This window comes from Mirounga leonina, unplaced genomic scaffold (assembly GCF_011800145.1).
Source record: "Mirounga leonina isolate KUSES-001 unplaced genomic scaffold, KU_Mleo_1.0 Mir_171, whole genome shotgun sequence".
Taxonomy (NCBI): domain Eukaryota; kingdom Metazoa; phylum Chordata; class Mammalia; order Carnivora; family Phocidae; genus Mirounga; species Mirounga leonina.
Window position 1 is genome coordinate 19151337 of NW_023270436.1, and position 27768 is coordinate 19179104.

At 47.6% G+C, this 27768-nt stretch overlaps 1 protein-coding gene across 2 annotated transcripts in view; it reads left to right on the forward strand.

Moving 5' to 3' along the window:
* MYO18B (myosin XVIIIB) overlaps nucleotides 1-27768 on the forward strand; it is a 246725-nt gene that overhangs the window by 128928 nt on the left and 90029 nt on the right. For both annotated transcript variants that reach the window (XM_035017247.1, XM_035017246.1), the window contains exons 28-34: nucleotides 829-953; nucleotides 5794-5948; nucleotides 10248-10371; nucleotides 11382-11582; nucleotides 15119-15229; nucleotides 19489-19593; nucleotides 27125-27277. In XM_035017247.1, coding sequence (XP_034873138.1) covers nucleotides 829-953; nucleotides 5794-5948; nucleotides 10248-10371; nucleotides 11382-11582; nucleotides 15119-15229; nucleotides 19489-19593; nucleotides 27125-27277 — 974 coding nt within the window. The remainder of the gene's footprint in view (nucleotides 1-828; nucleotides 954-5793; nucleotides 5949-10247; nucleotides 10372-11381; nucleotides 11583-15118; nucleotides 15230-19488; nucleotides 19594-27124; nucleotides 27278-27768) is intronic.

Consider the following 27768-nt stretch of genomic DNA (forward strand, 5'->3'; position numbering starts at 1 on the left):
ATGGATGGATGGATGGATGGATGGATGGATGGATGGATGGATGGATGGAGAGATGAATGAAGTGGATGGTCACTATCTTCAGTTGCCCACATGTTTCCCACAGCTCCGTGACCTTAAGGGACATTGTAATAGAGTAATCTAAAGATATCATAACCTGGTCTAGCCCATTCTATTCAGTCATATAGTTTTCATCACACCGGCAAGTGATTTTTTAGATTTTTACTGAATCAAGGGATTGTTCTTTTATCTCATAGAGATATCTTGGGACCAGTGTTTCTGTTGCTATGCATTCAGTAGACCCTTTAATTATTGTTCATTGATTTATTTGGTAATTAATTTAACCAGCAGTCACTGCTTACGTACTGTCGCCCAATGTGGTTGGCCAGTAAGATGATTCTAGTTGGTGAACTTGTTTCAACATGTATGGGGGAAACTTCTGTGTGTAGTGGATGCTTCTAGAGGGTATTGAGGATCTACAAATGACTGAAACAGCTCTCCTGACCTAGAAGGTTATGGAATTTCCTTGGAAAAAGAAAAGTATGTATATGCTTGTAGAGAAATTAAACTGTATAAAGCAACCGAGCTTCGAATAGTGAGCAGCCAATAATTTAGACAGCTAGAGGTGGTCAAGACAGGCTGCCTGGAAGAAGTGTTTGTTTTTTTTTAACTTGGACTTAAAGCAGAATTTCTTAACCTGAAGTCCAAGGTCAGGCCTCAGGAGCTCCATATTGAGAAATTGTGTGCAAAGAGCTAAGAAAGTCTGAGAGAACCACCTTCATTCACCTCGCCTCTCCTCCTGGTTCCCCCACCCCCGACTTTGTTAAATAGCGGATGAATGGCAAATTCACTTCGACTGTGCTCAGATGGAGAACGAGTTCCTCAGGAAGCGTCTGCAGCAATTCGAGGAGAGGTTGGACTCAGAGCTGACATCCAGGAAAGAGCTGGAGCAGAAGGTAAGAGGTTGTAGCTAGTCTGGGTCCCCAAAGTGTCAGATTGGTCAGGTTCTTGGCAGCACTGTTCAAGGTATTGGCCAAATCTGGGGAGGGAGAAGGAGGGCACCCCCATTTCATGTTTTTCCACCTCCACTGTGGGAGATGGGAAACAGTTTGTCTACATATAGGTGTTGCACACGGGGAAAGAATACTCTGGAATAAAGAGTCTTGGGTCTTGGACCTCAGATCTTTCTCCTCTGTAAAATGATTGCAATATGCCCTTAGGATCGTCCAATCTTATCCATCCCCTTTGCCTCTAATCTGCCACCTCCAACTCTCATCTAGACCAGAGCAACAGCCTCCTACTTGGTCTCCTTGCCTTCAGCCTCTCCCCTCGCCCACCTGCCACACTGTGGCTAAGAGATCTTCCAGTCTCTTTCAGACTGTGTTGTTACTGCAAGTTTCCTTGAATGCTTTGTAAATTTTGATTGTGAGCTCATCTTTAACACACCCCTCTTACTCCTGCACTACGGGAGCCCGAGGTAGTCTGTGTGGTGGAATGTTCCTTTTTCTTCCTCTCTTTTTTTTTTTCTCATTAAACTTCTGTTTTAATGGGTCTCAAAATTCTGTGACAGATTTTTGATCAAGTTGTTTCCATTAAAAAGTACTGATTTTAAAAACTAATAACTTAAAACTGCCACACACACACACACACAAAACAAATGGTCCACAAAACATTCTCCTTTCCTTCTGAAAGTTTTACGATGCATTGTTATCATTACCCAGTCTTTTACTATTAAACTTAAATAGCCAATTGACACAAACAGTTCTGAGAGCATCCTTCCACCACTGATTGAGACTGGGGTGGCCATTGTTGATATGGTTCCTTCCTCTGACTCTTATGGTGAATTTAGTTATTTTTGTGTCAATTGCTCTTACTTTTAAATTTTAAAAAACTTTGTATTGATTTTCATGGCAGTTCTACGTTTATAGGTTTGTGGGTGTTCTTCTCTAGAAGGAGCATTTTTGCACTGTCTTCTACAGCAGTCCCTGAGATGATGCAAAATTCTCTGCATTGCAGATTTTTGCAACATGAGCAAAGTGCCAATTCAAGCTCTCAACCCACCTGATACACAGACCTAGGGTTTTGATTTCTTATGGGAATACGTTCTCCTCCACCCAGAGCCAGCCTGGCACCAGGATTTCTGACCCCCTTCCAGGCTGGTGGGTGGAGCTTTTCCTACCCCCTCACTCCAAAGTGCAACACTTTGAGGGTCCTGACTTAATGCAGGGGTCTTCTCTCCAACCCCCACCTTCCATAGTCCCAAGGCTTTGTCTCTTGTCTCTGTCAGGGCATTCAAACACAGCCATGATCCTTAGTGGTATTTCTGGATCTTTCGGCTGCTCCTCTTCTTCCCCACCCTGGCTGCCAGAGCATCAGCATCTGCCATCATGGCTCTTGTTTTGTGTCCTTTGCATTTTGGATATCCTGAAATTTTCCTTCCTTTCTTGAAAGTGCAGCTGAACATTACAAATATCAGGTATTTGTATCTAGATTCATCTTTTTCTAGATGAATGTAGGCATAGTTTGGCCTCTTTGCCTGTTTTGCATGGTCTCCAACTACGCCTAGACTACATCTAACAAGCCTACACTCCAGCTAGTGGTGTGTTGGTAACTGGGCCTCTAAAAATAAACACCCCGATGTCCAGCATTTGCCAATTGCCAATTTCCACGGTGTAAATGTTTCCACTGGGGTCAATGTCAGCTTACCATTGTGAGAGTACAGGGTGTGGAATTAGGAAGAGAATCAGCTCTCATAACTGAGTGTACTGGCCCTAGCATGCTGAATTCAACCACACTCACTTGTTTAAAGCTCAAAGCAAAATAGAGAGGAAGGTACCTTCCTACACATCCCCTGCTTAGACTATACACATGCATGGCCTCCCTCATCGTCAACACCCCCCACTGGAGTGACCCCCTCAATACAATGGCTGAACCTCTGTTAACGCATCATTATTACCCAAAGTCTATAGTTTACATTAGGGTTCACTCTTGGTGTTGTACATTCCATGGGTTTAGACAAATGTATAATGACATGGATCCTCCATTATAGTTTTATAGAAGAGTTTTGCTACCCTAAAAATCCTCTCTGCCTCAGCAGTTCATCCCTCCATCCTTTTGCCTTTTCCAGAATGTCATATACTTGGAATCATATGGTATGTTGCCTTTTCAGATCAGCTTCTTTCACTTAGTTATAGGCATTGAAGTTGCCTCTACATCTTTTCATGGCTTGATAGCTCATTTCTCTTGAGTGCTGAATAATATTCCATTTCCTGGATGGACCGCAGTGTATCCACTCACCTACTGAAGACCACCTTGGTTGCTTCCATGTTTTGGCAATTGTTGAGTAAAGCTGAACTAAACATCCATGTGCAGGTTTTCATGTGGACCGAAACTTTCAACTCCTCTGGGTCAATCCCAAGGAGAACAATTGCTGGATCATATGGGAAGAGTGTGTTTAGTTTTGAAGAAACTGCTAAACTGTCTTGCACTGTGGCTGTCCCATTTTGCATCCCCACCAGCACTGAGAGCTCCTATTGCTTCACATCCTTGGCAGCATTTGGTGTTGTCTGTGTTCCCGATTTTGGCCAGTCTCATAGGTGCATGGTGGTGTCTTGTTTTAATTCACAATTCCCTGATGCCCTATGACGTGGAGCACCTTTTCAGACTCTTATTCACTGTCTTTCTTCTTTGGCGAGCTGTCTTTTAAGGTCTTTGGCCCATTTTTTAATTGAGTTGTTTTCTTGTAGGGTTTTAAACATTCCTTGTATATTTTGGATAACAGTCCTCTATCAAATATGTTTTTTGCAAAAATGTTCTCCCAGTCCATGGCTGGCCTTTTCCTTTTCTTTCTTTCTTTTTTTAAAGATTTTATTTATTTGAGAGAGCGAGAGAAAGCACAAGCGGGGTGGCGGGGGAGGGATAGGGAGAAGCAGGCTCCCCACTGAGCAGTGATCCCCAGTGTGGGGCTCAATCCCAGGACCCTGGGATCATGATCTGAGCCAAAGGCTGATGTTTAACTGACTGAGCCACCCAGGCACCCCTGTCTTTTCATTTTCTTGATAGTATCTTTTGTGGGGCAGAAATTTTTAACTTTTAATGAAGTCCACCTTATAAACTCTTTCTTTCATGGGTCATGCCTTTGGTGTATTTCTAAAAAGTCATTGCCAAACCCAAGGTCATGTAGGTTTTCACCCACATTATCTTCTGGGAGCTTCATAGTTTTGCATTTTATATATAGGTCTGTGGTCCATTTTAATTTAATTTTTGTGAAGGGTGTAAGGTCTGTGTCAAGATTCTTTTTTTTTTTTTTTTTTGCATGTGGATGACCAGTTGTCTCAGCATCATTTGTGGAAAAGACTATTTTGCTCATTGTATCACCTTTATCCCTTTGTGAAAGATCAAATGTCTATATCTCAGTGAGTCTATTTCTGGGCTCTCTATCCTCTTCCCTTGCACTGCCTTAGTCTTCATCACCTCTGGGCCTTTGCACATACTGTTACCTTTTCCTAGAATATTCTCTCTCCCCGACCTGGATACCTCCAACTATCCTTAAGATCTGAGCTTACATGTCCTTCCCTCCAGAAAGTCTCCCCTGATACAGACTGGTTGGGTGCCCCTGAGTTGTGTCCCCAAGTATAAACCTCATCATGATGTATTATAACATCTGCTTACTTCTTGGTCCCCCACGCCCATTAGTGATGAGCACCTTGAGAATTGAGGTCATATTTGCCTGTCCTACCGTTTTACATATCTCCTCACTACGAGAGAAAAGCATTGCATGACCACCTTGCAGAGGGGGGTCAGGGTGAGGTCACGTGGGGTTTTACAAACAATGGAAGCTCAGGATCCTCCCTGGCAATGATGGTTTTAGTGGTCACTTCCAAGACGGACATTATTTTGTGATTCTCAAAAGCATCTGAGCTGTAGATAAACCCAACTGCAAGGAAACAGCAGAGCTCTTTAGTAACAAATTATAAAGGCGGGTCAGTTTCCCCCAAGGAAGGGGGGAGCTATGCATGCTGCATTAAAAAGTAATAAAGCTGCAACCTTTCTGAGCCGCAGAATCTAAGAAAACATCCCATTTGCCTTCAAATACTGAATTTAGAATTACAGGCTTCATTAACTCAGAGTTTTGCTTATTTAAAGAAATTCTTTAATGAGGCCATTTCTTCAAAGCAAGTGTGCTGAGTTGTTCTCTCTCCCAGATTTAAACTAGGACATTTGGGAGGGTTTTTTTCCTTGAGGAAGAGGCGAGAGGCTTTGCTTTTCTGTGTGTTTACGGTTATGTGTATTGCTGTGTCATTCGGCCCGTCAAAAGTGCCATTTGGCCCATCGAAAGTGCCATTTATGGCCCTGAGCTTCAGAGCCTGTCTCGTGGGCAGATCCTCAAGATGCGCCATTTTGGCTGCTTCATGGCTAATCCCCACATGGCTCAGACATGTGATGCCCGCGGATGGGGCTATTAATTACACAGGACCCACGGTGCTGTCATGTTGAGGCAGGACATGTAAAGAATCTGTGGGCGCCTTAGCAGGACTATTATGGAGGCAAATTAAACACGACCCCAAGAGATGGATGGAATGGCCCCCGTCTCCCCACTGAGCAGACAGGGTCAGAGAAGTCGCTTCCTCACGGCGACACGGGCAGAAAGCAGTCCAGTCCGGGTCTCTCCGGCTCCAGCACCTTCTCTCTCTCCGCCATGCTCACCTCAGGGATGGCACAGCTGCCTGAAGTAAAAAGTAGGAAGCCCGTTCAAGTGGCGACCGAGCCGGGTAATTCATTCTGTGACTCCCACAGCTCGGGGAGCTGCAGAGTGCTTACGAGGGGGCCAAGAAAATGGCCCACCAGCTGAAAAGGAAGTGCCACCATCTGACCTGTGACCTGGAGGACACCCGCCTCCAGCTGGAGAACCAGCAGAGCCGAAATCACGAGCTTGAGAAGAAGCAGAAGAAGTGAGTTACAGGTCACACCCGTCGCCCGGGGTTCTGGGGTGGGCTGCGTTGGCGTGGGGGTCTTCTGGGGTCTCCAGGTTCTCCTCCTCAGCCCCCCTCACTTCTGTCAGGGCCCCTCACCCATGAGGCCTAACCCTCTTGTCCGGCCCCTAATATCCTCCCCACCACTCATTCCTTATTCCTGTAAGGTTCTCCCACGTCTGCAGCAAGAAGTGATTCCTTCCTGTTACCCAATCGGCCATGTGACCTCGGGGAGCTTTCTTGGCCTCTCTGGGCCTCAACATCCCCGTTTATCAAGTGAAGAGTTGGTTATGGAGGGCAAGGACACCCTATCATGGTGGTTGGGGGAGCAAGCACTGATGTCAAACCACCCCAGTTCGAGACCTCGCTGTGTCCTTTTCTTTTTTTTTTTTAGATTTTTAAAATTTATTTATTTGAGACAGAGAGAATGAGAGAGAGAGAGAGCACATGAGAGGGGGGAGGGTCAGAGGCAGAAGCAGACTCCCTGCCGAGCAGGAAGCCCGATGCGGGACTCGATCCAGGGACTCCAGGATCATGACCTGAGCCGAAGGCAGTCGCCCAACCAACTGAGCCACCCAGGTGCCCGCCGTGTCCTTTTCTAGTTGACCTTGGACAAGTCATTCAACCCCCTGAGCCTCAGTTTCTCATCCTCGGGTCGGGGAGGAGAACACCCCATGGTGGTGAGGACTAAATGATGTGGTTGGTAGGCCCAACGGACTGACGTCTGATTCCTAGCCCCATTGTGGACCACAGAATGGGGAGGCCAAAAATCTACTCATTGCTCTTGACATTTAGGGCTTAGACTCTCAGATCACGTGAGCAGCTCTGGCACGGACGGACGGGGCCTTTTGCATTATCACGATGCCATTATTGGAGCTGTACTCTGGTTCCCATGCTCCCCAAATGATAGAGCCTAGACTGGGACCCAGGAGCTTCCATCTGCAAAACCTTGGAGCCCTTGGAGCTGGTTTATCTGTGGACACCCTGGCTTTGTTGGAAGCCCTTCAGCTTACTTGGTGAGGGTAGTTAGGGGTGTTTGGGGTCCCCTTTTGAGTCAGATGACCTCCAATGGAGACTTGATGGGAGACAAAGTGATGAGATACAGCGTCTTTTAGTTAGACAGTCTGGGATAAAAATGTTATGAGAGGTGCAAAAGGTGGCACACTGAATTATGTTTTCATGGGAGTGGCATAGATTTTGAACTTGGTCTGCATAATTAAATATTGTTTCTCTCACTTGGAGCCTTTCTGAGCTGGCTTTTTCTTGTGGGGGAAAAAAAAGTCTTTGGGGGGTTGTTAGCGTGCCCTCTCAAAACAAGAGAGGTTTCTTTAATCTTTTATTGATATCTGACTCTGTTTCCTTTTTCACCTTCCTGGGGACTCTGGCTGAACCTTGTCCTTGCGGTGGGGAAAAAGGCTTTGTCTTACCTTGGCCATTTCCTGTGTGACCTTGTCAAATGATAGTGCCTCTCTGGGCCAGAGAAAGGCTGAGTTCCGAAGGAGTTCTTGGACTTATTCCTGAAGAATAGCTCCTATAGGGGCACCTGGGGGGCTCAGTCGGTTAAGCATCTGCCTTCAGCTCAGGTCATGATCCCAGCGTCCTGGGATCGAGTCCCATGTTGGGCTCCCTGCTCAGCGGGGAGCCTGCTTCTCCCTCTCCCTGTGCCTGCCACTCTGCCTACTTGTACTCTCTCTCTGTCTCTCTGTCAAATAAACAAAATTAAAAAAAAAAAATAGCTCCTACAGACCCCATCTGTAAGACCAAGAGGTGGTGACTCCAGCCTCCCCCTGGGGTTTCTGCCATCTATGACAATCTTGGCTTTCATCTGTGGGTTCTGCTCCTGTTCTTTTTTTTTTTTTTTAAAGATTTTATTTATTTGAGAGAGAGAAAGAAAGAGAACGAGCAGGGGTGAGTGGCAGAGGGAGAGGGAGAAGCAGACTCCCCGCTGAGCAGGGAGCCCGATGCGGGGCTCGATCCCAGGGGATCATGCCCTGAGCCGAAGGCAGATGCCTAACTGACTGAGCCACCCAGGCGCCCCTCTGCTTCTGTTCTGAGGGTTTATATGGAAGGTTTCTGCCCTCTGATGGGGCTGAGGGCTGTCCATGGAGTTTATGCAACCAGAAACTTCCATCTCTCTGGTCTTTCCCTGACACCTCTTGGGCAGAATCCTCCATTCTGGGCACTCAAGACCTTCCCAGTAGGGCTCCCCTGAGAAAGTCCCCATTTCTTCATACTTACATTGCTTCCCCCCAAGACTTACCTGTCCTGTGATGCTCCCTCCCCCTCTACATCTCCTCGTAGACATTAATTCATGTTCTGAAGCTCATTGCAAACGGCAGCCATTATCTTTCTAGGTGGACCAGCATTTTAGCAGGGAGCCTATGGACGATAGAAACCTCACTCTAATGATGGGAAATCAGGCAAAATGACTGTAGTGGGGAAGGATCTAGAAGGGAGCAACACTTCCTCATAGCTCTCTAAGTCTAATCAAAGTGTAGATGTAGCCGCCTCCTCGGTTTGCTGGGCCCCGGGTGGACTGATGTCTCCACGCCCGTAGTTTCCCTGCTCCCACTGTGGCTTCTAAGTCCACAGCGGCCCGAAGTGGTTCCATCTGGGCTTGGCTTCCTGTTGCCACGGTTACCCCACGGGTCACAGAGCTCAGTTCCGGGGCTGATGGAACCCCCAGCCTGCTTCCTTGCGGTGAGGCCTGTGCTGGGCTCACTGACTCCCACACTCGCTGGAGGTTAGACCCCAGGGCTGCTTTGGGTGGGGTGAAGCAGGTGTGTGAATCCGTCTGGCCTCAGGCAGTCAGTCGGTCCGTGTGTTCCAGAAGTTCGGGTCTCTGTAGGAGCCATTCTTTGGCATCAGGTGGCCTGTTAGATCAGGGACTCCTCAGAACCCTCTGTCACTGCCTGTCCCCACAGTCTGCCCCCCACCTGTGCCAGGTAGATGGGGGGCTAGCTAAGACAGCAGAGAAGCTGGATGCCGGCTGGCATTTGGGGCCGAATCACTCTGCCTCTCTGAACTTTAGCTTCCTCTTCTGTAAAATGGATATCATTACCATGTTTCTTGTCGAATTGTTACTACACGGACCCCACGGCAGAGCCCAGAACCCGGCACTCTGCGACTCTGGAGCCTTATTACCAATACGATGTTTCCCTTTCTAGGCGGCCAGTGGTGCCTCTTGAATGATGTCACCATCAGCCAATCAGAAAGCTCCTGGGCTCTTCCAACAGGAGAACTCCCTCATGTGACCCATGATGGGCTCTCTTGGGAGTCTGAGGCTTTGAATGACCATCTAGTGTTAAGATACATTGGATAGTCTTGTAACAGGGGAGACTTTCTTCTCACCGGGGTCCAGGCCCCATGCCCAGCTCAGCCATTCTGACCATGCCCAGTTCCCTGGAGCCGTGGGGCTTTCTGTGTAGGCCAAGGGCAAGTGACCAAGGGCAAATGACCATGGTCACATCTTATTGAGCCTTGGCAGAGCCTCCTCTACTGGTTTCCTCATCTGGGAGAGGGGTAGAAGTGCAAGGAACTGCATGGAATGATGTCAAATCCTGGAGGTGTTTCTCACTCAGCGGTCACCATTGTGGAGGGGCAGATGGGCCCCAAATGAGGCATTTCCTGATTCCCGGGACAGCCCCCAAGAGGACTGTCGAGTCTGTGTTTTTTGCTGGGGAAACAAATGAAGGCAAGACTGAATGTATTAATGTCCAGCCTTTTATCAGTAATCACTGGGCTCTAACATAGCTGATGAGTGCAGGAGCAAGGTGATATCCTGTAGGAGACGCAGTGTAGACTCTCTCGTTTGTGCAGATATATACTTCCATTCCTTCACCGATCAGTGACTGTTAGACCCCAAACCTGGGCCTTGTAGATTTAAAGAGTCTTCGCATATATGGGCAAACCAGATAGATGAGATTTTTCTATGATTCTATATGTTTTTTTTCTTCTTTCTGCATCTGTATATAGTTTTATTCTACTCTGGTTTTCACCTCTGTATTTAATCGTGTTTTATATAAGTCTCCATTATTTTTGTGGAAACTCTGTTTGAGCCCTAAAAGTTGCTCTCTGACATTCTAGATTCCTCCTGCATATCCACAACCTTACATAAAAGCACCGTGCGAAACCTTCCATCTCTCCCTCCCTCCCTCTCTTTCTCTCTCTCTCTTTCTCATGCTTGCCGGCAGGCTCACTGCTTCTCTCCAGCCCTTGTTCCCCCCACAAACCCCAGGGTCCCCCCACAGTACCGTGACATACGCTCTGCTTAAACAGGTTTGATATGCAGCTGGCCCAGGCCCTGGGGGAGTCCGTGTTTGAGAAGGGTCTTCGAGAGAAAGTGACCCAGGAGAACACCAGTGTCCGGTGGGAACTAGGCCAGCTTCAGCAACAGTTGAAGGTAAGGGATGGGGAGGGCATGGAGCCCTCTAGGCTCTTAGTTGCTGGCTTCCAGGAAACCCCCCTGTGCACCCAAGGTAAATAGTGACAGGGAGAGAACTCTGGAGGGGGTTGGTGGCAGGGGTATGCTAGTCCCCGCCAACCAGCTGAAGTCATGTGTCCCAGGGTGCCTTAATACAACAAACAGTGGTTGGAAGAGTGATCATCAGATGATCTGAGCACTTTCAAGGTACCCACCTGGGAGGTAGGAGAGGCTGGGCAAAGAATGAGTTACTGTCACCCCATCCAGGGTCAGTGCCCCATCCCATGCGGGCTCTAGTGCAGAGGGATTTTATTAAAATGTGACACGGACACTTTACTCAACAGCTCCCCATCCTTCTGTGGCTCCCTGCTACCCCCAAGAGAGATCTCAGCCTGGCATTCAGCAATTGCTTGATCTAGCCCAAAGTTCTTTGACCCTGGAGCTGACTTTCTAACCTGGACGAGTCATTTCTGGACACCTTGCCTCACTGCCCCAGTGTCTCAATCCCCTCCTCGGCAGCTGCCCGGCTTACAAATGGGCAAACACTCGGGGCACCTGGGTGGCTCAGTCGTTAAGCGTCTGCCTTCGGCTCAGGTCATGATCCCGGGGTCCTGGGATCGAGCCCCGCATCAGGCTCCTTGCTCTGCGGGGAAGCCTGCTTCTCCCTCTCCCACTCCCCCTGCTTGTGTTCCCTCTCTTGCTATGTCTCTCTCTGTCAAATAAATAAAAAAAAAAATCTTTAAAAACAAACAAACAAACAAAAAAAACAAATGGGCAAACACTCCCTTTATGTGCTTTGAGGTCTAACTCTGGGGGCCGTGGTGTTGCTCCCCACAAAGGCCCCCACCCCTGCTTGTGTGAACTGTCCGAGGGAGCAGCCCTCTGTGTCGCACAGGGTTTCCAGGCCGAGGTAGGGATGACAGGTTGTTCCCTGGTGATGGGACGTGTGGTCACGCGACTCTGGATCTCCACTACCTTGACCTCTGTAGCAAAAGGAGCAGGAAACCTCGCAGCTGAAGCAGGAGGTGGAGACTCTGCAGGCCCATAAGCGGGAGCTGTTGGGGTTGTCCTCTCTGGGAGAGAACTGTGTAGCTGGCTTGAAGGAGAGGCTCTGGAAGCTGGAATCTAGCGCCCTCGAGCAACAGAAAATCCAGAACCAACAAGAGAACACCATCAAGCAGCTGCAGCAGGTAGGAAATCTCGGTCCCAGGTCCCATACTGGCTCCGGTGCAGAAGGGGGTTATTGAAATACAACACCAGCACCTCACCTCGCTCAGCGTCTCCTTATTCTGCTGTGGCTCCCTATTAACCATGAGACCCTCTTAACCTCCACGCCTGGCATTTAGATCCTTCCTGATCTAGCCCACTCCTGCCATCCTGCGAGGGTCAGACACCAGTATGATCCCCTCTTCATAGATATGGAAGCTGAGGCTCGGAGACCCAGAGGGGGTGTCAGGGGTGGATCTGGAGCTCGTGACATCTGAGTCCAAATCACCTGCTGCATGCACAGCACTGTGCACAACCTCCAGGAAGACTGGGGCACTAATCTTTGGGAAACACAAAACCACTAAGGGAAATAAGGCAGGAATAGCGACTCCCCTAATACCAGCACCCTTAATGAAGTTTCCGATGAAGATTTTCTTTGTAGGCTCCTTTGTTGACATGCCCACCTCATTCCACAAAGAATTCGAAGCAGCTTATAGAATGTATGCATCCTAAAACAGAAAAATTATAAATAAAACAATCCAAGCCAGAAAAACATACACTAAAATAGACACCAAGGAGGTTTGGGGATGGCGGATACACAAAACATGTGATCTTATACCCTTAATGGTTTCAGCTCTGAAATTCCTGGTGGCCAAAGAGAAAAAGGAAATGTGAGTTGCGTGCTCTTTGTTATCCCAAGGTAAAAACAAACCAGATTTTCAAGTGGAAACAAAGCCTTTTCCTGAGGCTTAGCTGGAAAGAAATTTCTCATGTAGCATTTCACAAGTGGCAATGATTTTGAAGCGGTTATAAGGCAGGGACCCCCTTTCCGAGAAAATATGACTACATAGCATGAATATGTAGAGCAGATGAACTCTGAGCAGCTCTGGTTCAGTGGGGTGAGGGAGTGGGAAGGCAGGGGTGCCTGCCCTGGCTTCTCAGTTACTCTCACTCCACTGGCAAGGAACCTCCTAAGTACTGAGACCGGGTGTGGCGGGCATGGAGGGACAGAGTCTGAAGCAGTTCAGAACACTGAGCTCCTTTAGCTCACTCAGCCTACGAGAATTTGTCAAGCGCCTACTTTGCATCATGCAAGGTGTGGATGCTAAGGATGCAGGTGTAAACAAGACATGGGCGCCTGGGTGGCTCAGTCAGTTAAGCATCTGACTCTTGATTTTGGCTCAGGGCATGGTCTCAGGGTCGTGTGATCGAGCCCTGCATCAGGCTCCATGCTCAGTGTGGACCTACTTGGGATTCTTTCTTTCTCCCTCTCCCTCAGTCCCTCCCCACCACTCTCTCTGTCTCTCTAAAAACAAAACAAAACAAAACAAAACAAAACAAAACAAGGCAGATGTGCCCTCTGCCTTCTGGAAGTTTATAGTCCTGCTGAGTATCTTGAGAAAGTTTAATTTGCATCTCTGGTCTTGGGAGCAAGGTTGGGGGAACAATCAGGGAAGACTTCCTGGAGGAAGTGACATTTACTGAAGGATGAGTCCAAGTTGGCACCAAGAGAGTTCCATGCAGGAGGAATAGCCCATGCAAAGGCCTGGGGGGAGGAAAGTCCTGTGGCATTCAAGGAGCTGAAATATGGTCACATCCACATGGGGTCCTCCAGGCAGCTCAGTCTCTATGACCTTAAGCAAGCCCCCCCTGTCTTCTCCAGACTTCAGTCTCCTCCTCTGTACAGAGAAAACTGGAGCCTTGTCAATCCCCTGGCTTCCCCCAGATCCAGCTAGGAATCCACGGAGGTTCATGAAGGAGGTGGAATATCTTCGTAGATCATTTTAAGGGACGTGGAGAATGGCGCAGTTCGTATAGCAACCCAGCTATTTGGAAAACCAGCATTTTGGAAAATTCTGAGTTCTTTAAGACACCACCAGGGGACCCCTCGGTGCTCAGGAGCAGAAATGTACTCCTGTGACCTCAGGGACTGGGAAGTTAATGCATCCTTCCTAATTTTCAACCCTCAGCATACACAGAAGGCGAGGCTGACGCAACGCTTGAATCCGTCTTTAGCTTCGCCCAGAACCTCACGCCACACTGTGTCCTTGTAGACATCGGGAGATGTTTATTGATCACAGTATAGCACTTTTTCCAGGGAATTTTATGTTAACTCATATAAGCTTGACATAAATTGTATTGCAGATGTCAGGAGTGTCCAAGAGGCTAGAAAAAAAAATGAAAAAGAAATATTATATTTACTTGCTTAAGCTCCTCGTTTTGGATTATCTTCCCATAACCTCTGTCATTTTAAAGGAGGCAAGGAAGGAGGTTGACATTTAAAGTGAGCCTATTTTATGCCAGGAACTGTAATAGGGGCTCTGTGGTACGCTACCTTTTGCCTCTCCACCATGGTCCTGCATGGTAGAGAATATTGTCAACATTTTAAAAGACCAAGATTGTTTTTTCCCAATTTAATTTCTATGTGAGGGACAGCAGTTGTAACCTTCCGAAGGCTTGGTAGGAGGCTCTGGGTGGTGTGGTAAATGATCATAGTTTCTACATTGTAACCCATCTAAGGTATTGGGTTCCAAATGCTGCTCCATGACCAACGGCATTAGAGTACAGATAAATGGAAGCTTGGAAGTATAAATTCTTGGAGTCCGCACTCCAGAGATTCTGATCCAGTAGGTCTAGGGTGAAGCCCTGAAATGTAAATTTTTAAAAATAGCTTTATGTAATGCTAACACACCACGGAATTTGAGAAGCAAGAGCTTGAGTCAGTCCCTCAATTACAAAGATCAAGAAAGGAGCGTCTCGAACCGCCACAGGAACCCATGACATCTGCTTCCAATTCTAGAACCTTCTATACAACGTCACACGGTTTAAACATCCTGCCCCGCAGGTGGCTCTTTGTTGGCTCTGAGCAAATTTTGGAGGTTCTCATTTAAAAGGGACACAGCTCTTAATTTTGTCTTCCAGAAAGGGAGAAGGGCAGTCCTTCCTGTCTGCTTTCAAAAGAGAAAGTCATAATCGTGTGCCAGACAATGTGCTAGATACTTAATGCGGGCGATCTCATCGAATTCTCGTAAAGCATCCTGAGGTGGTGGTTTTCCACAGAGTGATCAGAGGCAAAGTGAATTGTCTAAGGTGACATTTTGGGCAAACGTTCTCCCTCTGCAGCCTTTCTTGTTTTCATGAATAAACTTTTGTTCTACCATCCATCCACCCACCTAGCCATCCATCTAAAAAACCCTCACCGATGCTTGCTCCAGGGATGACACATTTGTTTTGTGTTGAAAGTGTTAAGAAGGATCCTGAAGGAGTCTTCTGTCTAAATTCAATGGGAAAGAGTGTGATTGATTAGTGATGCTTGTAATGACTGCAGGAAGGGATAGAGGCAGCACGTGGGCTATTTATCCATCATTTCTGACCTTCCTGGGTGGGTGCCTGGGGGATGACTTGACTCTCCTCCCCGCACTCCAGAAATGAAAAACGCAGGAGGGGGGATAACCAGTCTGACATGGTTGGTGTGGGTCACCCTCATGTGCCTCTGTCCTTGCTGTCCGCCCCCACCCAGCTCCGCCAGAGGTTTGAGCTGGAGATCGAGCGGATGAAGCAGATGCACCAGAAGGATCGTGAGGACCAGGAAGAGGAGCTGGAAGATGTCCGCCAGTCCTGCCAGAAGCGGGTATGTGAACAGCAAACAGAACTGTGCCCTTGGGCCCTGACAGGTCTGGTCCTGGTGCCATCTTCCTTTGCGTGGGAGGCGGGGAGAGGGGTGGATTCTAGGGCCTGGGGACAAACTATTCCTGCAACCACCGAAGACCTTAGCTGTCAGGGGTGCTAGAGCAGAAATACCTATCTTAAATATGGTCCTAGAACTTCCAGAAGCTACTGGAACTGTCAAGCATCAGCACCCCAAGATTTCTGCAAAAAGCCCATAATGCCATGTAATTTTATACCTTGAGTAAGGACTTAACAGGTTTCGAGGAGGGGACTAGTCTCTTGGGGCTATTTCCTTTGCAAATAGTTTCTTACACTTCATCCAAGCTCCTGCAGACATTTCAAACAGTGGGTAAGAAAGCAATAAATCCTTGCAATCGTACCACCTAGAAACCATCATTATTACTATTTTAAAAGTCATTTCATAGCTCTCTGTCGTTGTACACACACGCATACATATTTATTGAGATATCATTTTCCCTAAATGGGGTCATGCTCTCTTTCCCTCAGCGGTGTATCCTGGGCCTTTTTCCATGTCAGTAAATACAGATCTAACTTACATATTTAAGAGCTTTAAAAGCAGTCCACCTTAGGCACGTGCTGTAATCTCTTCAACAAGTCCCCTGTGGTTGGGAATTGAGGATTTTCGGATTTTCTGTTACCCTAACCAATGCCGAGATAAACATCCTTACAGATGCATTGATTGATATGAATAGAAGATGCACCTCTTAAGTGGGATGGCTGGAAAGCTGTGGGTTATGGCTCAGTGAACAGGTTTTCTCACTGTGGGACCCCTCCAGGTCCTTCATCATCTCATGGGCAGTTGGATCTCCAAGAAGGGGTGGAGTAGCATTTTCCAAAGCTGATTCCTGTTACAGGCTCCCTCGGCGGTCTGTCTGCAGAGACCTCTAGGCTGTAGGGCTTGAGGGCCTGGGTGTTGGAATTCCCAGACTCTTGGTTTGGATCTCTGCCCTTCCACCTTAACAATGGTGCCATCTTGGGAAAGTGATTTAAAAGCCTTCACTGCTACTTAAGTCCATGCTGTTCCTGGACTCCTTGCTCTGTATCCAGCGCTGGTCACTCAGAGCCTGTTTATAAGACACACAAGAAAGCCAATGTCACTGCTTTTCATTGGAGTCATGGAGTCAAGTCATGCTTGGGTCAGGTCTCAATGTCATCAGCTACCAGGTGTGGGGCTATTGGAGGAACCACACAACCTTACTAATAAGCTTCACTGTTCTCATCTGTAAGATAGGATAATGTGACTACTTGCAGGGTCACAGTGAAGACTCAGGGAGATCTCAGATGGGGAAACATTGCAGCAGTTTTGTAATGGAATCCTTGTTTGTTGGAAACTTACAAGCAATAGTGGATTTCCAGCAGTGGGCCCTGCAGAAGAGCCAATGAACCAGCCGGGTGGTTCCCTTGCTCCTGGATGTGATTCGTCCATCCAAGAGAAGGAGGGCATGGGGCCTTGGTGCCCTGCAGAGCCCACAGCCAAGCATCCTCCTGGGCAGGACTTAAGGGCGTCTTGGTGATTGTCAGAACCTCGGCAGGAGATGGGAGTCTCGCTGAGCACATCTTCGGGCAGATCAGACTGCCTTGGTACCCTGCCCTTACTCCAGGGAAGTGTTTGAGAGCTGAGCCCAATCTTCACCCCCTAGTGGTGGATGCTGCTGCATCTGCTGCCTGTCCTGCTCTTCAAATACTCCTTTTGGGGTCCCCCTAAAGCTCAGTCCCTCTGGGGCTTTACATGGATTCATCCCGAGGAATCAAGCACATTCCTTCCCAAACTCCCCAGGGTTGGAAAGAAAGTCAACGATTTTGGACTCATCCAGACCTGTGTGTCCCTGAGTTAAGTCTCAGAACTTCCCTGAGACTCCATTTTCTGATCTAAGACATATAAGCAATGATAGAAAATATTCTGCCCTCCTCTGCTATTGTGAAGAGGAGATAAAAGAATGGGCAATAGCTTGTAAACTGTAAAGTGCTGGGAGTTTGCATCGAGGGGTCAGTTTCTGCTTTTTCTCCGTTCTTACATATCTGGGAGAAATGAATGGGATTCTTTGAACACCCAGTGAGCACTGTGCACCCAAATGGGTTCTTGTTGTCCATCCACTTCCTTGCTCCTCTGAAGGATTCTGTGAGGTTTGTGGTCCTGGTTCACAGATGAGAAAACCAGAGTTCAAAATGGTGAAGTGAGTTGCCCAAAGTTACCTAGTGGGGAAGTAGCCAAGCCAGGACTTGAAGCTTAGGTCTGTCTCACTCCCAAGCCCAGTCTCTCACTGAAAATGCTAGATTTAAATTCTTTTTCTTTTGCAAATGTTTGGACCGTGGAAGGCCATTTTAGGAAGCATTGATAGAAGTCAGCCTTGGGCAATGCCGCATCCTAGTGCTTCCTGCACATGAATTTGCCAAAGGCTCTGATAAGTCTTGCACTGAAGAACCCGTTAACTCAGTGGTTCCCACACTCATTCTAGCATGGACCTTCCTCCACCTACGTACCCATCACACCATGGGGAGCCATCCTGCAGAACACACTCCAGAAAACTTTGCCTGGCTTGATACAGAGTCTTTATTATTTTGTGTATTTTTCAAAATGTGTTTTAGCTTTGCCAGCCTCCACTCTAAAAGCAGATATGAGCAGAGGGGCTTGTGTCTCTCACTCTTAAAGTTTTGAAATGGACTTGCTTCTTACGTAAGTGGCCATCAATCATTAGTTTGCCCTCCATGGGCCAGGAGATGGAAGCCCTCTGTCCCTGCCCCTATGCCCTTGTGTGAAGGTTGCACAACTTCTGGTGCATTCTAAAAGTGTCTCAAAGCATCATGAGTGCCCTGAGCCAGGGCCCCGATAAGGTGGAGATGTGACCCAGGCCCTCCTGAGGTGTTTGCATGGACAGATTTATAAAGGGAGAGAGCAAGGTCAGAGAAAGGTACTTTTCTCTTGATGGCAGACACTTGGACTTCATCTAGCGCCTGCTCTGCTCCATCTATCTCTTGCTGTGGCAGAAAATCAATGGTTTCAGCTACCTGGGTGGGAATGGTGATGGCTGTCTGGGGTGGCAGAAGAGCCAGTGTCAGGAGGTAGAACGCTAACTGCTCTTAGCGGCAACTGATTTAGGAGTAGGGGCCTTAGAACGTCTCTCTGACTCAGTTTGCCCACCTATGCAATAGGGTAATTGATACAGCATGGAAAGGGAGGAAGAAGGGGTGGGCAAGGCAGCATATAGGAGAAGGGCTGGCGGGGAAGAGGGTGTGCAAAGGGGTTATCGTGGGGTATTCACTTTAGTGGAGAACACCTGCCTTTGCTGGGTGATTAGAGAAATCAGAGCCAATGAAATGAAATGAGTTGCCCGGAGCCAAATGTCTTAGTCTGTTTGGACTGCTGTAACAGAGTATCACAGATCGGGGCTGAGAGGACAAACATTCATCTCTCACAGTTCTGGACACTGGGGAGTCCAAGATCAAGGTGCCAGCAGACTGGGCCTCTGGTGAGGGCCCTCCTCCTGGCTTGCACATAGCTGCCTTCTTGCTGTGTCCTCAGGTGGTGGAGAGAGACAGAAGAAGCAAGCTCTCTGGGATCTCTTCTTAGAAAGGCCCTGATCCCAGTATGGGGGCTCCACTCCCCCGGACCTCACCTAAACCCAGTTATCTCCCAAAGCCTGCGTCTTCAGATAATACTGCACAGGGGGCGTTAGAATTTCAACATAGGTATTTGGGAGAGACCCGAACATGTAATCCACAACACCGAGTAATGGCAAATGCAAACTTCTTCCTCTTTTTTTTTTTTTTTAATGGAGTCACAGTCTATTTGATAAAGAAGGTGGCTACATTTTAATATATTGGGTATAATGTTGCCCAGAGCCTTAAAACGTCAGAGTGCCAAGATTTGCAACTATTCAGGCAAGGTCATGGCATAGTAAGGAAACAGCTGTTGGGGAGTGGGCAAGGAACTGGGGGGGCGAGGGCTTCACGGTGAGTGGCGGGGGCTCCCCATCATTGGCCAGCTGTCCCCATAATTGTCGGGCTCCCAAGTTCTTAGGCTCCTGAGTTCTCCAACAGAGACACCCACTTCCTAATCGCTAGGGTGGCCTTTGTGGAACAGGGCAAGGGGCTGTGAGCTTCATATCTCACCCCCCCCCCCAGATGGTCTCCCTGTCTTGTGGGTTTTGTCCGGATGGAGCTCATTTAGCCTATGTCTGCATCTGCCCTTTGTGCCCGCAGCTCCGCCAGCTCGAAATGCAGCTGGAGCAAGAATACGAGGAGAAGCAGATGGTCCTCCACGAGAAGCAGGATCTGGAAGGCCTGATTGGAACCCTCTGTGATCAGGTAAGAGGGAAGCCCCAGCAGGCATTTGGGAGAACACATTCCCTGCCTCTAGGCGCTGTTCAGAGAGATGGATCCAAGGGGGAGGACAGCTCAGTAAGTCCTCAGGAAAAGCCAGAGGCCAGTCGGTTCAGCCAGCCTCCACCAGGTCCTCCCAAGTGCCCTCTGGCCCATCAATTCCAGCCCTGTCCACACTCACTGCTCTTCAAAGGAGACCTTCTGGGGTCCACACACAGCAGGGTTCTTGGAAGGACCACGAGAATAAACAGAGTGCGCCTAGCCAGAAGGGACAGACAAGGTCGCCTTGCCTTCAGCAACTGTCGGGGAGGGAGGGTAAGCAGCCCTAGCTTTAAGGGGGTGAATGTGAATGGCGACTGTGTTCACAGCTGGCCTCGTGAGAACAAGACTTCTGCTAGAGGCAGTCAGGCTCAGAGTCGAGCAAATGTAGCTTGAAACCCTCGCTGGGGCCACTTCTGTTACATGGCTTTGGGTGAGCTAATGAACTGCTCTGAGCTTCTGGAGGGCAGAGCCCCGCGGGGAGGTTGCCATGGCTGTATACCAAGGTTTTCAACTGCGGCACTGTGGATATTTCAAGCCACATCGTCCTTTGCTGTAGGGAGGCGGTCCCATGCCCCCTAGGATGCTGAGCAGCCTCCCTGGCCTCCACCTACCAAATACCAGCAACATACCACCCCCCTTCGTTGTGACAACCAGAAATGTCTATAGCCATGACCAAATGTCCCCTGAGCACAAAATTAACCTCCGTCTTTGCAAAAAATTCATGGCTGTAAATAAAGCAGCCCGCAGAGCCCAGCACCAGCTCCTGATTTCCCAGGTGAGAGGAAGCGCTCCTCCATCGCCCAGATATTCCTTGCCCTGCCTGTGCTGCCACTACATGAAACCCCAACATCGGAGAGATGCCTGTGGCTTCGATAATTTCTTTTAAAGCCGCACAGGAGTGTATTTTAAGGTCTTTGCTTAACGGGCATGCACTGTCTTTTAATTAGCAATGATCTCGCTGTCTATCAGCAGAGTTATTCTTTCTGGTCACAAAGGAATGTGGACCCTTCTTCAAGCCATCGCCCTAGCGATTAGACAAATAGGTGCTCATTATGTATTTTTAAAAATATTTTATTTATTTATTTGACAGAGAGAGAGAGACAGCACAAGCAGGGAGAACAGGAGAGGGAGAAGCAGACTCCCCATGAGCAGGGAGCCTGACACGGGGTTCAATCCCAGGACCTCAGGATCATGACCTGAGCTGAAGGTAGATGCTTAACCAACTGAGCCACCTAGGCACCCCTGTATTTTTTTTAATTGATTAAGTGAGTGAATCTTAGAGCAGGACCACCATAGCATTGAGTGTCTGGGTTGGAAGCTGAAGGAATCCACAGGAAAGCTTTATCATCTTCCTGCTCTGAATTTTCTAGTATCTCAGCCAAGCGAACCAGGCCATTGAGTGCAGAGCCATTGGGGTTACTCTTTCTTTAGCATCAGTGCAAGAGAGCCCAGCCCAATATTTGATTCTAGAATGATAGTGGGAAGTCACCGGGAGAAGGTGGCATTCTATTCAGCATGGTCCACTGGAGGAAACAAAGTAGGTAATCCAGTAAAGAAAGGTTTTTATAGATATTGCTGAAATGAAACATTTTCTGTGGAAACAGAAGGTGACTTGAAATGAATAAAATGCTAATTTCATGTTAGCCACCAAGCTGGAACCTTTAAATAAATGATCACATTTGGTAGTTTTTAATGTTTTAAAAGACATTTGCCAAACACAGGGAAAAGTAGAATGAATAATATAATCAATGCTTATGCACCAAGCACCCAGGGTTCACATAAATTAAAAATCTGCGGTATCAGATTCAGATATTTTTAAGAAAAGAAAACACACTTAAATGTTTGTTTAACATTTGAGTGCCTGGGTGGCTCAGTTGTTAAGCATCTGCCTTCACCTCAGGTCCTGATCCCAGGGTGCTGGGATCGAGTCCCACATCGGGCTCCCTGCTCTGCGGGAAGCCTGCTTTTCCCTCTCCCACTCCCCCTGCTTGTGTTCCTGCTCTCGCTATGTTGGCGGCTTTGTTTCCATTCCTAAAGCTCCCACTCCTTCCTCCTTCCTTCTTCTTTGCTCCCTAGAGGAGACTATCATCCTGTGGTTGGAGTATGGAATTCCCTGGCATATGTATTTGAACTTTAACCACATACAGTAACATGATTCTGCAACTTACTTTGTTGCCTTTTGTACCATGTTTGGAGACCACTCCATGATAATATGTGGAGCTCTAATTCATTCATCTTTTTTTTAAAAATTTTATTTATTTATTTGACAGAGAGAGACACAGCAAGAGGGGGAACACAAGCAGGGGGCGTGGGAGAAGGAGAAGCAGGCTTCCCGCGGAGCAGGGAGCCCGATGCGGGGCTCAATCCCAGGACGCTGGGATCATGACCTGAACCAAAGGCAGACACTTAACGACTGAGCCACCCAGGCGCCCCTAATTCATTCATCTTAACTGCTACACAATATTCTTTTTATTTTTAATTCCATTCTTCTGCTGGTGGATATTTAGTTGTTTCTGTTCTAAGACATAAAACTGCCTTGCCTATTCTTACGTATGTCTCACTGTGCACATGGGCAAGAGTTTCTCCAGAGCATGTATATATTTTGAGATTATGTTTTTAGGTGCATCTAAGTTAGTATTGTTTTATTTCCTTAGCAGATTGTTCCTTTGATTATGATATGGTCCCTCTTTTCTCATGAATGATTTTTGCCTTATTTTATTTTTCTTGATTTCTTTTTTTTTAAAGATTTTATTTATTTATTTGACACAGAGAGACATAGCGAGAGCAGGAACACAAGCAGGAGGAGTGGGAGAGGGAGAAGCAGGCTTCTAGCAGAGCAGGGAGCCCGATGTGGGACTCGATCCCAGGACCCCGGGATCATGACCTGAGCCGAAGGCAGATGCTTAATGACTGAGCCACCCAGGCACCCTTGCTTGATTTCTTTTAGTTAGTTTGCCTGCAAGATCTTATTTATTTATTTATATATTTTTTAAAGATTTTATTGATTTATTTGAGAGAGTGAGAGAGTGCATGAGCACAAGAGGGGAAAGGGGCAGAGGGAGAGGGAGAAGCAGACTCCCCACTGAGCAAGGAGCCCAACATGGAGCTCAATCTCCCAACCCTGAGATCATAACCTGAGCCGAAGGCAGACACTTAACCCACTGAGCCACCCAGGCACCCCTGCCAAGACCTTTTTTAAATCCCTTCATGTTCAACCTTTCCAAATGTGTGTGTGTGTGTGTGTGCTGTTTAATTCAGTGTTTTAGTCTCAAATTTTTTTTTTTAAGATTTTATTTATTTATTTGACAGAAAGTGAGAGAACAAACTGGGAGACAGAGGGAGAGAGAGAAGTAGGCTCTCTGCTGAGCAGGGAGCCTGATGTGGGACTCAATCCCAGGACTCTGGGATCATGACCTGAGCTGAAGGCAGCCGCTTAACCAACTGAGCCACTCAGGCGCCCCAGTCTCAAACTTTTTATAGGAGAATCTAATTCATTTACATTTAGTGGAATGACTGATATATGTGAAGTTATTTATATTCTCTTATTTTGTGTTCAGTATTTGTTGGCTTATTGTCCCCTTTCTTTTCTTCTTCTTTTATTCCTTTCTTGCTTTTGAAGTTTGTTTAATATTAAAGATTTTTCTTTATTTATTTGAGAGAGAAAGAGAGAGAGTGCACAAGCTGGGGGAGGAGCAGAGGGAGAGAGAGAGAATCTCAAGCAGACTCTGTGCTGAGCACAGAGCCCAGTGTGGGACTCAGTCCCAGAACCCTGAGATCATAACGAGCTGAAACCAAGAGTTGGATGCTTAACTGGCTGAGCCACCTAGGTGCCCCATAGATAACTATTTAATTGTAGTTTTTTGTAACATACCGTATTTGATTTTTACAACAATTCTGTGGGAAAGGTATTATTAGTTCCTTCTTATAAGTGATAGAATTGAGGCTCAAAAGCTAAAGCAAATTGCTCAAGATCATATAGCTTGTTAGTGGCCTAAGTGGATTTGTAATGGAGTCTGTATTATTTGAAAGCCTGTATTTTTAAAATCTAGCACTGTGCTGCTTAAAAATGGTTAAGGTCCAGTTAATTAGAAACAACATTTTTTTGACCATGTTGATTTTTTTCAGAATGTTATCCATTCTCTCTCTTAGCCTCAATCTCCCCATCTATAAAGTGGTTGATTATCCTTACCAGCATTTCAAGATTACATTTTTAAAGTGCTCAGAGAGATCCTTGACAACAGACATTTAACAACTGCCCCAGACAATTTGGCTTTATGATAAATGGTGAAACAGTTGAGATTTGAATACGGTTGCCCACAACAACACTAAACATCATTTAGATTTATTGGTTAATTATTCACTAGCTTTATCCACATTTGGATCTTTGTGCTACAGAATGCAAACTTGCAGGATGACATTTATTTCCCATTAACCTAATGAGCTCTCCCTCTCTCTCTCTTTTTTGCTCTCCTCTCCTGTATCAATTCATTATGAAGGGGAGGGTGACTTGTTTGAGGTTTTTGTTGTGAGTTGGGTTTGCAAAGATCCCTCTGGAAAGGAGACAGATGGCAGCATTTTCAGGGTCTTCCTGGCAGGGATGGTGGTAATATCTGAGCCGTGGTCAGTGCCAACATCAAGGAATGTCCCTGATGCCAACCTGCCCTGCAGGAGAATGAATGCTCTTTATACTCTGGGATGTGTAAAGAGCAAGAACAGATAAAAAAGAAAAAAATAAGAGAGATGCTGAGTATGCTGCTTGAATGCAATCATGGTAACGAACCTGGGCTCGAATTAGTGAATCATGATTCAGGTTCCCCTAAGGCACTACAGGGCAGTGGTTAAAGACTGCATTCTAATGCTGAGCTGCCTGGGTTCAAATCCCTGCTGCATAGCCACGCCATCACCTTGAGTAGATCACTTACTCTGTCAATTTCACCACCTCTGCCTCCATTTTCTTATGACAGTACATAAGAGTCTCACCTTGCTCACAAGACATGAGCTGGCCCCAGGTAACTTCTCTTGCTCTGTGATCTGCCCCACCTCCATGTTTTATGCCCTCATGCTAATCACTGGAACCAGAGGCACCAGACTTTCTCAGCCCTCTGTCTTTGCTCATGGCATGGCTTCTTCTTGGAATGTTCTTCCCATACCTCACCTGGCTCCCACTTACCTAAGATTCTTCCTGATCCCATCTAAGCCTGAGCTGGCTGATGTTCCTCTCTATTTCCATAACACCTTCCCTTAAATTAAAGAGCAAAACCTACCTCTTTTATCATCCATTTCACTGAAATCACCTCTTTCCAGTCAGGACAACTGGATTCCTATCATCCGAACTCTGCCACTCAGTGGAGGCGGGATCCTGGGCCAATTACTTCCCGCTCTGTAGGCTTCAGCTTCATCATCTGTAAAATGGGAACTGTAATACTACACACCTCATAGATTCTTCATGAGGACCAAACGTGTTAACTCCCATAAAGGGTTTAGAACAGTATCTGACACTTAGAAAGCTCTCTATAAATGTAAGCTATTTCTGCTTTTATAAAGGCAATAGAAATTATAATGTCTATTTTTAAGAGATTGTCACAGGAGTTAAATGTAATAACATGTGACGAAGGGCCTGGCATAATGTCCAGTTCTGATCTCAGCTCAGCAGGTGAGATTATGTTATATATATATATGTATATATGTATACACACACGAACACACACACACACACATATATAGGACCAACATTTAAAACTTAAAGCAATACCTTTGAGAACAAAGAGGCTAGATCTGAAGAACCAACTCATTTTTCAAAGAATTCCAAACTGGGAGCGGAGAAATAGTAATGCAGAATCTAGAGGAGTGCATTCTAGGTCATCAGACAATACTCATAATTCCTTATATTTATAAAGCGCTTGACAGCATACGAAGTGTTCTCTGGTCCATTATCATGCCTGATCCTTGTCTTATCTCAACATGGAGGATGGAGTTTTTATTTTTTTTACCTTATTTTTATAGGTGAGTTGCCTTGGGTTCAGAGAGGTGACCCCACGCAGCCATACACCCCTCTGCTAGCAAATGGCGAGCCAGGGTTTAGAACCTGGGCCACCCCGTTCCAAACCCCACCTTCTTTCTAGAACATTCCAGGGCATTGGGAGCATCCCAGGAAATGGTTCTGGAAAGGCACAGGTATCCAGGTGTGTAGAAATTGGGTCCTATGGCTGACACACCTACACCGCGTTTTCTTGAAAACTCCCCATCTGATCGACGGTGCCGTGTTCTCTCTGCTGGTCTCCTGAGGAGGCCAAGAAGGGGGCTGTTCGTTTCTTTCTGAGTTTCAGAGATGCTCAGATGGTGCTTTTCCCATCAGCACCACTTCTAGGGGAGACCACGGGCTGTCAGTGTTTCGTGTCGGGCCTCTGGGGTAATCTTGCACCTGACTCCGCTCACCTCAGCCTGTACTGTCAGCCCCTGGGGGTTGTCGCCGTCCTGGCGCTGAGTCTAGGATGTGGCTTCTGCAGGAGTCACTGGACAGCTACCCACTTGGAAGGCCTACACATTCAGGATGCTGGGGGAAGGAAGGCGCTCGCTTCTGGGTTGCATCCCTCTGCAGAAAATGGCCTCGCGCCTTAACCTGGCAAAGGAGACCAGCTCAAGGGACAGAAAAACTTGATTTAGACCTCCAAAAACAGCACAGCTTTTTTTTTTTTTTTAGATTTTATTTATTTATTTGACAGAGACAGAGACAGCGAGAGCAGGAACACAAGCAGGGGGAGTGGGAGAGGGAGAAGCAGCCTTCCTGCTGAGCTGAGAGCCCGATGTGGGACTCGATCCCAGGACCCTGGGATCATGACCTGAGCCGAAGGCAGTTGCTTAACCAACTGAGCCACCCAGGCGCCCAGCACAGCTAATTTTAATACTATTTACTGAGGTGCAACATACATGCTGGGAAGCATAGTGTACCCCACTCTACGGCTCAGTGAATTTGCATGAACAGAGATGCAGCACCCACAGGAAGAGCATGAATAGTCCCTCAGGAGTCTCCGGCCCTATCCAGTCTCAGCCCCGGCTGGGTAATTGCTGTCCTCACTTCGGTCACCAGAGGGCCTCGCCCGAGCTGTAGGCTCTTACAAGGTGAGGAGAGGCCATATGGATGACACGAGTGCAAAAGGTAAGACCCAGTGACTTTGGATGTCTCTAGGCTGTGAAAACAGCAGTGAGCGCAGCTCATATTCGTGTGCCTTTACTATGAGTCAGGCCTTTGGCTAAACACCAACTTAATTCCCATAGCAGTCCCGTGTGGTTGATGCCATTCCCATTTTGCAGATGTGGAAACTGAGGCTCAGGGAGGAGAAGGGTCTTGTCCAGGGTCCCACAGTGTGAGAGGCAGGGGCAGGATTTGAAGCCAGGGAAGCCTGGTTCTGGAGAACTCGGACCCTGTCCAGTGCTCTGCCGTCTTAGCTCACAAGAGCCTTCCCTTGGCTTCCAGATCGGCCATCGAGACTTTGACGTGGAGAAGCGTCTTCGGAGGGACCTCAGAAGGACTCATGCGCTATTGTCAGACGTGCAGCTCCTTCTGGGGAGCATGGAGGATAGCAAGACGTCGGTCAGCAAGGAGGAGCTGGAGAAAGTGCACAGCCAGGTGAGTGTCATGGGGGCCCCTTAGGACCAGGCTGGGGGGGATGCTGCAGCCGGCCAGGGGACGGTGGCTCTCGGTCCCAGGTATGGGTGTGGCCACATCACCGACTTTCACAGACCTGCATGGAGATGGGAGACACCGAGGGGCTGGGCGGGTCACATGAAGGTGGTCGATGAGGAGCAGGGGTTTATAAGGGATGGACGAGTTCAGTTCCCTTCCTCAGGGCTGAGGCAGAATGCATCTCAAGGACGTGGGCAGATCGGGGGCCTGGGGCAGGATGGCTGCGTGCGGCACATGTGTGTGTGTATGGATGTGTGTGGTGGCCGCCTAGGCTGAGTATGAAACAAACAGTAATCGTGCTCTTAAAGCAGAGCTCGAACCACCACCACCACCACCAACAGCACCGATTAGAACGGTAATGATGTTGATCTCTGGCTGTCACCTTCAGGAGCACCCACCGTGTCCCACTTATGCTATACAGGATGGCCCATCGA